Source organism: Misgurnus anguillicaudatus, chromosome 9 (genome assembly GCF_027580225.2).
Source record: "Misgurnus anguillicaudatus chromosome 9, ASM2758022v2, whole genome shotgun sequence".
In the NCBI taxonomy this organism is placed as follows: Eukaryota; Metazoa; Chordata; class Actinopteri; order Cypriniformes; family Cobitidae; genus Misgurnus; species Misgurnus anguillicaudatus.
This window is the reverse complement of record NC_073345.2, coordinates 35,722,075-35,735,684: the sequence shown is the minus strand read 5'-3', so window position 1 is coordinate 35,735,684 and position 13,610 is coordinate 35,722,075. Positions and strand designations below refer to the sequence as shown.

At 36.0% G+C, this 13,610-nt stretch overlaps 2 protein-coding genes across 3 annotated transcripts in view; both read right to left on the bottom strand.

Annotated features, from left to right (window-relative positions):
• tcf4 (transcription factor 4) overlaps positions 1–5,227 on the bottom strand; it is a 237,237-nt gene extending 232,010 nt beyond the window's left edge. The window contains exons 1-2 of one of the 2 annotated variants that reach the window (XM_055179350.2): positions 5,149–5,227; positions 2,263–2,290 (exon numbers count right to left, since the gene is read on the bottom strand). The gene's annotated coding sequence lies outside the window, so the exon portion shown is untranslated. The remainder of the gene's footprint in view (positions 1–2,262; positions 2,291–5,148) is intronic. The other variant, XM_055179344.2, reaches the window with a different exon arrangement.
• Positions 5,228–7,021: 1,794 nt separating this feature from the next.
• txnl1 (thioredoxin-like 1) lies at positions 7,022–12,623 on the bottom strand. The gene is made up of 8 exons (XM_073871626.1): positions 12,388–12,623; positions 11,683–11,779; positions 11,409–11,579; positions 10,212–10,337; positions 8,982–9,051; positions 8,676–8,848; positions 7,520–7,624; positions 7,022–7,304 (listed from the first exon to the last, which is right to left on the bottom strand). The coding sequence occupies exons 1-8, from the start codon at positions 12,483–12,485 to the stop codon at positions 7,275–7,277; spliced, it is 870 nt and encodes a 289-aa protein (XP_073727727.1). The 5' UTR covers positions 12,486–12,623; the 3' UTR covers positions 7,022–7,274.
• Positions 12,624–13,610: the final 987 nt, after the last annotated feature.

The following is a 13,610-nucleotide window of genomic DNA, read 5'->3' as shown; positions in this document are numbered from 1 at the left end:
CATAAAACAAAATTATAATATGATAACATAATAATAAACATGTTTTGACAAAAATGTTAAAAAATGGATTTATCTCGTTTTGCAACGAAACTCTTCATATATATATATATATATATATATATATATATATATATATATATATATATATATATATATATATATATATATATATATATATATATATATATATATATATATATATATCAAGGTTTTTTTCCTCCTAGGACTTTTTTCCTCCTAGGCTTAAAAAGTCAGGAGGTTTTTCTCCTAGGGGGGTTTTCAACCCCGTGGAGTCAGCCGACATTGGCTTAACTTAGCACCCTCTTCTATACGTTAGATTGTTAATACGCTCGCTTGTAAAGTTTATTCATTGCGGCTGTATTTTGCTACTTATGTGGTCTGTCGATTTTTCTGTGTTTATTCCTGCTTCTATTAATGTAAAGCTGCTTTGAAGCAATTACCAATTGTGAAAAGCTGTATATAAATAAAATTGAATTGAATTAAAATATGTTCTTTGATAATTTAATAAAGGCCTGGTTTTACAGACAAGGCCAGGACTAGGCCTTAGTTAAATTAAGGTGTTTAAGCATCTTTAATAAACATGCCTTAGAAAAAGATGTTACTGTGTATCTTGAGACAAATCAATGGCACCAGCTTATTTTAAGTCTTTCTGTCACTGCAAGATATTTTGTCTTAGTCGTTGTCTTGATAATTTTATCTCAGTTTAAAGACACACAGGACGGCATTACATTGGTCATGTATAAAAATAAATCTGAACAGCCCAGAAGCAGTGCTGATGGTTCCACCGTGAGTCTGACGGTGTGTTTTAAAGCCCCGCTCGAATGCGATCATCGGCAGGCTGATTTCCTGCAGGTCTGTGGCACACTGTTGATGTTTCTGTTTATCCTATGAAAGTTTGATATGACACATATAAATCATTCACTAAGGAAATGATTGCCGCAAACAGAACGCACCGCCTCTCGTTGCATACTGAAACATTAATGCTTTTTAAGTCATAAATTATGACATTGCAATTTCTGTGCCGCAGGGGTAAGAACTCCTCTTCCGCCTCACACAAACACACACAAACACACACATATGCACAAACTACAGCTGGGGCGAATGGCCTTACTAACATAACTGAGATCGTTTTTATTGTGACCTAAATATTTCTCCATATGAGAACATCTCTCACCAAATAACTTGAGCAGAACCAGGCTCTTGGTTTATGTATCAATACGGTGAAAATTCAATTTGACTCATTTCTGATGAGCTTTGCACATGTTTACACTTAGATGTGTGTGTAAAATTAACTTCAATAAACATTCTTGAGACAACAAGGAAAAGTTCAATCAAAAACAAACATTTGTCATCATTTACTTGACCTCATACCACTGTAAAAAATTGCTTTAGTTATGCAGCTGTTTGCCAGTAACTTACTGTAGAGTAATTTTGATGTTATTTACTGGCAAAAGTTTGTTCAAAGTTAAATGAACATTAAACAGAATAACAGCCTCATGCAAAGCATTCTGGGAACCAGAAATCCTCATCAACCTTTTTCTGTTTCTTTCTTTTCAGATTTTGGTTCCCCGAATGCTTTGCATGAGGCTGTTATTTTAGTTGTATTCTGTAAAGATAAAAACTTGTTAATGTTTTACTTTGAACAAACTGTTGCCAGTAAATAATATAAATCTACAGTAAGTTACTGGAAAACAGCTGCCAATAATACTGTAATTTCTACAGAAATATTTTAAAGTGTGCCATTGTGACTCTGTGTGACTTTCTTCTGTAGATCACTAATGTTAAACTGAAAATAAAAAACACCAGGATTTAAGTTTTAATCTATAATGTTAATTTTGGGATGAACTGTTCCTTTAAATCAGAGACAGTGTGAAGCATTTAAATGAAAGCCCTAAATCTAAATCTTTCTTCGGCACAGATTGTCAGGTTCCACGCTCTCGTTTCTCTGCTTTTTTAGTTCAGGTGTGATGTGTCTTAAGATCACCGTAACATATGTGAAGAGAGGAATCCATATGAAAGACACACAAAAGCTCTGCGTCAAAGCGTCTGCCATATGCCAGTTCTGACAGCCCTAATAACACAACGCTGATATCACATCAGATCTGTGTGTGCGATTCTTTAAAATGACACCTTCTCTCCTTTTACACTTTATAAAAACCAACCAATGTTAAAATTTGACTGCAGGTCTAGAGTTTGCTCGACACATCGCAAGCCCTGATATGATTTAAAGACGAAACTCACCAGAATGTAGATCAGATGTGTTCAGAAACTGCAAATAGACAGATGAAATAAATTAATTCATATATAAATAGAAAGTGTTACTTTATCATTAATACCATTTGTAATGTTTCATAATATCTAATAGTAATAATTAATATTTTAGTAATAATAAATAATAATTAATTATTTCTATTATTACTACATTTATTGTACTGTTCATATAATATTTCCTATATTCTTACTACAATTTGGCTTCTAAATTTTTTTTATTTGGAACCTAGTCTGTGAATTTACTGTGATTAGTGATTTACATTTTTTATGTAAAATTATCCTAGATTATATAAACAACATTATGCAAAAATATAATCTTGATTTTTCAAACTTTGATGCTCTAAATCTCATTATCAGATTTTGAGACATCATTTAAAGGTTGAATAGATAAGCTTTCTACTGATTTATGGTTTGTTAGGTTAGGATCATATTTGGCCGAGGTGCAAAAAATTTAAATATTGATTGAAAAAAATCACCTTTAAAGTTGCCAAAATAATTTACAACATCAACTCACCAAAATAAAGTTTTGATATATTTACACAGTAGGACATGTAAAAAATATTTTCATAAAACATGATCTTTACTTAAAAATAATTTTTGGCATAAAAAAATGTAATAAGTTTGAGCCAGACAATGTATTGTTGGCAATCGCTATAAATATACACGTACGACTTATGACCGGTTTTGTGGTCTAGGGCCACAAATTACATAGCACAAAAAACACGAGCACACACACGCACACACACAAACACGCACATGCACACGCACACGCACACGCACACACACACACACACACACACACACACACACACACACACACACACACACACACACACACACACACACACACAGAAAAGAAGAAAATGTTCAACGTACACGTTAGCAGCGTACATCTGGTTTTCTGTAAAAAGTGTCCTAAATCTGCCGAGTGTGTGTGTGTGTGTAGCAGAGGTCAGGTTGATCCATACGGACTGTTCACACTAAATCACATGAGACTGAACTGAGATCAGTGCTTATGGTTTAAATGAGAAGTCACCTGCTGTGAGCTATAATGAACATATGAGACTCATTCCAGATCAGAATCGGGAATTCTCCAGAAACAATAAGAAACACTTTTCTTCCAGCTCATCTGACTGACAGGCGAAGTCTCGGCAGCGGCTAAAAGTGCACAACAGCTGGATTTACCTAAAACTGGAATGTACTAATACTGTACTCTATACTTTATTTCTGTATACATGAAACAATGTGCTCTGCTGCTAACTGCACCTTTTGTAATAATGTAAATAACTGTAGAAAATAAATACAGTAAATAACAACAATTGTACACCACAAAGCTGACCTTCCATCTCGACTGCAAAAAATTTACCTAAAAGTCTCTTTCTTATCTAATTATATGCTTAAATCAACAAAAGAAAGTCTAATATATTGTAAACTAAATTAACAAATAACGGGATGACAAACAGGTAGCTCTCTAAATCATGAGGTCCACACTACTACACCGTTTCATAGTATTTTTCCTTTCTTTCTAACGCAATCCCAGCATCCACTGCTACCTTCACCCGAAACTCGGGTTTAATTATGAATCTAAATAGGTTGTATTAATTTTTCTATAAACAGTAAACTACATAGGAAAAAAACTTTCTTTTTTTAAATCTAAAAACAGTGCCGCAGACCAGTATTGCTCTTTATTCAGAGCAGATAGGCCAGCAGTATCGCAGCTCGTGCGGGGGCACGCCGGGTGCTGGCGGCGGTCTGATGTCTGGTGGAATGATGCCAGTTGACTCCAGGGCATCAGGGGGAAGGGGGACTGTGAAAGGAGAGGAACCCTGTGCCAGGATCAGCCAGTTCTCTGGGCAACAAAAGACAGCACACATTCAGCTCGAGCCGTGCCAACCGTAGGCCAGCGTCGCTGTTCGACAACAAACTCAAGGGGAGGTGGTGTATCTGAACAATGTGCCAGGACGAGAGACAGCCGCCTGACAAAAACTCACAGAGACAGACGACAGGAGAGAGAGACGGAGACCCGGAGGTCCGCGTCCGCCATGTATTTTTAATCATGAATCCTGGATGAAAGATGTAGAGGCTTCTTCCTGACAAACAAATATGTCGGCTTGGAAGGGAGTTCAATGACAGGAGAAAGAGTCAAAATAAAACTGTTTCAGTCGTGATTCATTCATGTACTTGAACACACCCTAAATAACAATTCCTTTCTATTTAGCCTGGAGGAGGTTAAAAATGGGTCCCAAAGCCTCACAGTCCAAAATATCCTAGAGACTAGGGGTGGACTCCTTTCATTTAGTTACCAAATTACCACCCAGAACACCCTAGCAACCATTTAGAACATCTTGGCAACTGCATGGCAATGCCCTGGCAACAACCCAAAACACCATAGCAACTGCATAGTAACATCCGTCGGTACACCTTAGAAATAACCTTAGTAGTTCTTGGCAAGTAACCAGAACACCATAGCAACCGCATAGCAACGAGCCATTCTTACATTTTTTAAGGTAAGTGTTTAAATGACTGTATGTCTTAAGAGAAATAAATCTAAAAAAAATTATGTTTTTAACTGAAATGTGACTACCTCGATGCGAGGACACACCAGAAATCCTGGCCAGGACGTGTCCGGGCACCCTAACATAACTAGTTCTTGGCAACTACCCAAACTATCATAGCAACCGCATAGCAACGAGCCAAAAACACTCAGAACTATCGCAGGTGTTGTACAAGCAAGGTTTTCAGGAAACGTAAACATGTCGTTTTCTTATACGGTGTCTTAGATGTGTAGTTTTTTCACACGTGATGCTATATGTTATCTATATAAAGAACATTTTATCTACATAACGTCAAACTTACCTTAAAACGTATAAATCCGTTCAGTCAGACCTTTCAAAGACACGTCACCAACCTGTGGGCGGCAATTTCGAGCGGTGATCGGCGCTTCTGATTGGCTGAGAAGTTCAAGGCCGCGAGCTGCTTTAAGAGGCTATAATGATTTCTTAATCCTTAATCAGGCATTTAGCGCTATTTTAAATTTTTAATTACATTATAAAATTACATTACACGTAAAGAGGAATTTTAAAATAATTTAAAACTAAAGAAAAAACAAACGGAAGTGTCTTTAGAAATAATTGTGTCTGGGGTCGACTCTTAATAAATGTTGCTTCAAAGCCCAGGCAAACAGAACCGGCCGCATCATTTTATGTTCCCCTCTTTATTAAACTACACTGACCGGTACCGAACCCTCCGTTTTTGCTCTGACTGGCAGTGTTTCAATGCAGTCTCGCATCCTGAGAGTGTTTCAATGCACGTGACCCGAGCTCAGCATCTGTCTTCTCCTGCACTTTAAAACAGAACCCCAGATTTTACATCATCAGTCCTGTGAAGAGTCTTGTTATACATAATATAAAATTAACCTCAAATAAAGGTGAAATACCGACTTCCAGATTGGAGTATAAATTCTTTAACATATATTTAAACACTCAATGCGTTGGCCTACATACATGCTAAACTGAATATTGTTCGCTTAAATGACTGATTTAATTATATACTATTTAATACGCAAAATTCAAATGTCAGTCATTGGAATTGATTTCAATTGGTTACAAGCTTAGAACAAAAGGTTTGCTTTATTTTACTTTATAATTCGTTATATTTAAAGGCTTGTGAAGATAAAATATCTAAATTGTAATTATGTTCTGTTGCGATTGTTAATTATGTTAATTAAACAGTTAAATAAAAATGTTCATTAAAAATAATTTAAGGGGTTTGGTATATTTTTTATTATCGTATCAAAGTCAGTTTTGTTAGGTTATAAATAAGTCTTTTTCATAGAAATAATTTCCTACCTAATGGAAATATTCGTCTGTTTAAACTTACCAAAAGAGCGCCTCAGAATTAACTTAAATGAATGAAAATTTAAATTAAGCATTTTTATTTTTTACAGATGATTTAACAAAAAGCGCATTTAAATTAAGGTATTTCAAATGCGAGATTCTTAATTATTCACATTGGTCAAATTTATATAAACCGAACTCAAATGATTTCAATAATACTAATAATATTTTTATTTTCGTTGTTATTAATAATGTGTTACGGTTGTGAGTAAATATAAAAAACAATAATTAAGCATTGATATTGCTGTTTAAAAATAATGCCCAGTGATCAGTGTTTTCTGTGGAAGTAGGCTTTTTGTAATCAGAAACACAGATTTAAAAATATGATAGTTTTGTAAAAAAAAATATTTAAATTAATATTTATTAAAAATAGATCTGGAGTTTAAGCATTTGAAAGTTTATATTTATCTTATAACCACAATCATTATTTAAAAAAATAAAACACACCTGTCATTTACCACTTTCTCTTAATATTTATTATATTATAAAATAAAATGTCATAACTAAATTAAGAAAGAAAAGATGTTTTCAGACAAATGCAGTGGGTTTCAAGGGATTTATCCACGAACGGAAGGCAAGATTTTCCTTTTAATCGTGTTATAGGCGGACACGCGCTCATAACGCGGCCTCTGCTGCCACTCAGCGGCCAGAACAGAAACAACAGCAGCGGTCTCATACACCTGTCCCGCCTCATACCAAAATTACATTTAAATGCCATTTTGTGCATTCTCTTATGTAATAATTAAGACGCAAGATGTAACATTAAGAAACAGCAACAGTTTAAAAACACAAACTTTATAACTGTTAAACGAACAATGACAGCCACAGTCACGTGCCTTTGAAAAAGGATTGATTTTATTTACAGGAACATTTTCAGGACTTCAGATAAAAATGGTTTGAGATACATGGAGCCTCATTGAGACAAAGCTGTGTGTTCTCTCTCTCTTTCTCCTCCTCGTCCTCTGATCTGATGGATGGCAAGCTGAGGGACGATCTACAGTGTATATGTGGACTCTGCCCAGTCATGTTGGCGGAGAGAGACGTCCGTGGAGAGATCGCAGCAATATGTTGTGTTGTTTTTCCTCTTCAGTGACTCTCTCCCTTCTTACCCACAACCTTTAACACACATACATTACAAACAACATTACAGGAATTCAATAAATGCTAAAATTTTATAAAATTACTGAATAATATATTAGATCAACAAAACGTTTTCAATTTTGTACAGTTTACTAAATGTAATTTTACATTATTTAATAGTACAAGTGATCTGTTGTATCTAAACATTGAGCTGTGATTGGCTGAATGAGTTTTGGAGGTGGAGACCTCACCCGCTTAAAGTCGTTCATGTTTGTCGCCTGGACAGGAGTTCCAATAAACGTCAAATAGTTGACTTTAGTTGTCTCTTCGTCAGCCTGGTTGGACTTGATAAATAACTAAAAAAAAAAAAAAAACAGTACAGGTGAAGCAAATACACAAGGTTCATATGACAAGTATTATAGTAGTGTAGTGCACTTCCTTAATGTGTTAATGTTTCACATTTAATGCATAAAAGTTAAAATGTTTATACAAGGAACAGGGTTCCACTTTAAGTCAAATGTTACTTTTCCTGATTTTTCACTGACTAAAAAGCTGAATTTCCATCGTCTATTTCCTGGATGCGGTGAGCCTGGATAATGTAGTGTACACCGTGAATTTATAAAATATATGAATAAACAGTGCTAATAAACAGCTGTTTAAATTGTAGTCAGTGGAGGCTTGGACCTGAAAATGGTATTCCTAATATCACAAGTTAACAAGCAGATTACATTCTGATAAACGGAAACTAAAGTGTAAAGCAACAAACAAAAATCCCTGATATTCCATGACTTGTAAAAATATAAAATTTTCTTTTTTTAATGTCTATAAAAGACCTTTTAAAATCCCATGATATTCCAGAAATTCCATGACCCATGGGAACTATGAAGGAAGTTTGTCCACTTGTCACTTAGATATGCAATATTTTTTCAATGAAACAATGCCATTATAAAATGACGTCATTCAACCATACATTCATCCATCTAAAAAAGTAGTCCAACCTCAGAAGGATGATTTACACACTTCATGACACACATATTTAAAGAATTAAAGTGATTTAACCACAATACAACTGACTCACTGACAACCATAGGAAGTGGTTCATTTCACACTTTTGTGGTAGCTTACCCTACACCACAACTGCTTACTTTCATTAAACCTTGCTTTAAAGGTTTGTGTGTCATTTCAAATTTTACATAAATTCTTCAACAACAGGAGTTAGGGATTTGCTTTCAGGACAATGATGCACTTTGAAGCTTTTACCACAAGGGGGCAGAAAACACTGCATTAAAGATCCTGTTTGGAAAGTTTCTCTAATTTTAAAACATCCTACACGTCCTAAAGTGTTCTCAGACACCAAACAAGTAGCGTCTACATACAGTCCAGTGTGTAACATCTACAGTAACTCACAGTCACGCTGTTGACGTTCTGAAACTTGACGTATCTGAGAGGGATCAGTCCATCATCTTTGTAGTCTTCCTCAGACAGATCCAGAGCCTGCGTCGCTTCACTTCTCTCGGCGTCATCAAAACCCATCGAACGAGGGAGATTAATGAAGATCTTCACATACTTTGGAGCTTGAGCTGAGAACAAAATACAACATGAAATGGATTTACTGCACAGTGAACATGCAAGGAGATGGAGCAAAGATTATACTATAAACACAGAAATAGACTGATAGACAGAGAGAGACAAAGACAGACAGAGGTGTCTTACCAAGCTCTGCACACTGCAGTTTCATAGAGAAGAGTTTTACAGGCTGATTGAATGCGATTGTGACCAGAAGCTGCAAACAGAAAAATAATGGATTATAATATAAACACTAAACATCAGATTTAAAGTCAAACTAAACATCTGATCATTCACACATTATATTGGATGTTCTCACTAGCCACGTTTACATGATGCAACCGAATAATCTGTTTGTAATCGTATTGATGGCTCAATCAGATGCAAAAATACCTTGTTTACCTCTTATTTACGTATAACATGGTTCTCGTCACAGAAATATGCAATAACAAGGCTACTTTTTCCATCTCAACTTTGACTTTGTACATTTATCCGGAGATAAAGTGTGAACTCGACAAGAGATGCTGTGCGCAGCGTTGCCAAGTTCAGATTTCACTTTTCAAGTTCAGTGTTTTTGTGTGGGTTAAAGATATTTTGTTTATTATTTATTTGTATTCGGGCTGTGAATATTTGGGATGCTTTTGAATGTCCATTGGGCTGGTTTTGATACGCAAATCTGGCAACCCTGGCTGTGCACTTGTGCAGACGTTTGGTCTGGATTATATAGAATTTACATGAAAATAAAAACATTTTAATCAGATTGCAATGTTAAGGGTACATGTAAACTGTACTGTAGTAACTGGCAATCAAATTAAATTCAGTCGGATCGACAAAACTTTGTGCATGTAAACAGCCACTAGCTTATCGGTTTTAATGTTCAATTCGAATGAAAATGCTCCATGTAAACACCTCAATCAGTATAAAAAGAGCCAAACCCATTAAAAATCACACGCTGTTGCGCAGTGCCGCTGAAGTTATACAGTACAAAAAAAAACTGTGGACTCTAGCGGACAGTTTCTACAGCATTACATGAATGAGTGTTTTTGATGCTTGATGAATAAAGTGAGCACAGCACAAAGCTCTGTGTGTTCGTCGTTTATTTATTATGATCTGAAATAGACGCACAGCGGTTTTAGTAGGATGGCTTGTATGTGCATCTTGAAACTCTATTTGTGCAATGTGCATATCAAATGATCAAATCTGATTTCTTGTGCCATAATGTATAAACACGCACACATCAATCCTATCACAAGTATTCGTGTAAACGCTATGATAGGATTTATCAAAGATGAACTATTTAATTCAGATGGAAGCAAAAGATGTCCATGTAAACGTAGCTGCTGTGTATACCATATGAAATACAAGATTGATTCTCACCTGTTCATCGCAGTCTGACTCCAGGTAAGATGAATCCTTGATCAAGCAGTTATCAAACCCACAATCATCGCTCTCATTCAGACATTCACAGCCTGCTTTATTTACAAATGGCATCAGGTCCATGTAAAACACATGAATTACATTCACACACATGAGCAAATTCATACTTTAGAGATCGTGCTGGGACTGGAATATATAATAAGTTTAAATCTCAATCTTTTTGATTTGCACTAAATGGACAGGAGGAGGAATGATAATTCATAATTTAGATTCAACATTTCAAAAAATAGCAGAATTTACCTGCAAACAGTTCATTTATAAAATGTGACAAATATCACACAAAAGACAAACAATTTAAGAGACTTGAATCTGAGTTTGAGCTGATTCAAGTCAGATTACAAAGAAAAATCACAAAATGAATTCAATACAGCTTTTTCAAAAACTTAAAGGTGCCAAAGAATGCATGTTAATAATCTGTAACATTGTTCTCTGATATCTACATAGAAGGTTTGTGGCTTTATTAAGTGCAAAAATGATCCAGAGTCAGTTTTTCATGTCCATTAACAACCCTAGATTTTCCTTTAGAATGAAATTATCTATTATTACCTTATTTGAAAGAGTCATGAATAATAATGTTGAGCTCTGCTCTGATTGGCTGTTTCTCCTTCAGTAGCTCTGTGTGTGTGTAAACAGATCTTATGTTTGAGTCTGTATCAGATTAATTGTTTGGAGATTGTTAATGGATGTTTCTGAGTGGTAAGTTTGTGTTTTTTTTTTTAGTATAGACCTGCAAAACGTAACTGTAACATCAATAGGAGAACTTTAGCCTCAACGCTAGCATATAGCGCTAACTCAGCAGTCCCAACTTTGTTTTAGCATTGCAACAACATAATGTTGTGGGCGTACATCTCAACTATAACGTCACAGTTGGTGTTATGTTGAGATTGGTCTGTTTTCCAGCTGACTTTTGGATGCACAAGGTTTACATTAGACGGAGAAAACAATCATGTTTGAGGCTAATGATATGTCATAACCATGTACACAACTCTTATTATTCATCTATGACTACATAAATACATGTTTATATTCTATGGCACCTTTAATGGTCAAACTAAAAATAAAAGCAAGTGGTCTTTCTAAAAGCAATTCTCAGTTAATACATAGTAAAAATGACTAAAGACTGAGTGTACTGACGTAGCCTTTAGGAATATCCGAGTCCTCGTTGCTCCCAGGATCATTTTCCACATGCTGCTTGATTTTCTCTTCTAGACCCGACGCATCCGCGCCCTGATACTGGTCCACACGAACTCTGTTTCGGAAAAACAGGAACATCGGTGTTGCTGAGATATTATTGGCCGCAGCTGTTGCCTGACAGACGTGAAATTCACAAGTCAGTCTGTTAGTCTTCAGTGGATCAGAAAGTCTTTTTGAGAAAAATTATTCAATTGTTCGATGCAAAGATCTCTCTCACCTGACAGACGTGGACGTCTACTTCGAGGAACACAACCTGAGGATATTTATTGCTCAACATGTTGAATGCTGGAGCTATTCTGACACAAGGACGACACCTGAACAAAGACATAAAAACAGCCAACATCACAACAAACAAAGACATGAGTTCCTGGAGATCAACTGTTTAGGCTGGCAACACCAAGGTCATGGGTTCGAATCTCAGTTAAATGAATCTGATGTGGTATATAAAACACACTTAAAATAAATCAGTTCATGTTTCATAGTGATGTTATTTAATATTTCCACTCATCTGAAACACAACATTACACTAAAACATTGAGAAAGGCGATATGTAACAAATACACTAATCACAGTCCCATGTATTTAATATCACAATACCACTATTATAGTATTACTATCATGGTAGTGTCCAGAAACATGTGTATTTATAACAGCAGGTGGTATTTAATTAACATGTTTATAGGTATACTAGTACAGTATTTCAGTAAGGGCGACCCCAAAACAAATCACGGGTGCGACTGTGTGTGTTTTGCCAAGTCATGCTCCTTTCGGTTTTGCTCTTCTCTATCACACCCCGCAGGTTCGGATGTGGGTGTGTGGACGGGTACCGGCTAAGGCTCTCGGTCCCGCTGCAGTGTACAATGTTTCAATGTTGGTTTCGGTTCGGTTCGGCTGCAGGCCCCTCACACAGACACACACTCACCCGCTCATGGTGAACTTCACCACGGCCAGCTTGGATCCCGCGCCGCTCAGCTCCGCCTGGAACTCTGGGTCCGTCGCGATCACCTTCACTCCGACCATGACTTAAACACACAGATATCGGTTAGTGGTCAGCGCGGTTATTAATTACTAAACAAATCTGCTTAACCAGAAACACTGAGCGGCTCCGCGCGGCACAACAGGTCACACTTCCTGTGTAGTGATGATGCTGAGTGCGATCGGACCAATCACAGACAGGAAAGACGAGGGATGGGCGGGGCATGATGGGCGTCATGACGAAAAGGGTTAGGAAGTGTCGCAAAGTATGATAACCGTAAAATATCATACCAAAGGATCTCTGGTCATATTCATTTGTTTCCTTGTAATAGGCAAAGAAGAAACAATACAAATGGACAGGGGGAACATAATAACATCAATGATATATTAAATAATATTAGTAATATGACCGTTATCATGAATGAATGCATGTGTGAATCTGAACAATTATGGAGAAATCTTTGTTTGCCTATTATACACAAAATAATTTCACACACTACACACATATATATTATGCAAACACAAACTTTAATTTTGTATGTAATTAATCAAGATGATTAATTTGACAGCCCTATCAAATGATTGATAAGTCTAATTATTAAGGAAAGGTAATATTCATTTCTTCACTCATCAGACATTTATTATCTAAAAGACGTTGAGTAGGAAAATCCCACTGTAGGTGAATCTAAGTTCAGATCAAAATGTCATAGTGACTTGGGAGTGGGTTTTTTGTCAAAATGACTGCTAATGCATGTTATTTTTTATTTTTGACACATCAATCAAAGCTCTTTTAGAACTGTACCAGTGCTAAAGCAAAACTGAGATCAGTCAAGATAATTTTGAGATGTCCAGGACAGAACATATTAAAGAAGCTACAATCAGTGATGTGATAATTAATCATGGAGAAGTGTAAAATAAATACATCCACACTTCCATATAAATGTATGACCAATACTATGGATAATTAATAATTCAACATCACTCCAGAAAAGAAAAATATGTTTTTTTTACCTTACAGTCTATGGTTTTTACTCTACTAAAGCAGCCAATCAACTTCTCGCTTATTAAAACTCCCGCCCACTAGCCGCATGCCGACCAATCGTCTTATCTAAAACAAGCGTCATTCAATCAACAGACCAATCCCTCGATGAAGCGAAAGCGCTGACCGGC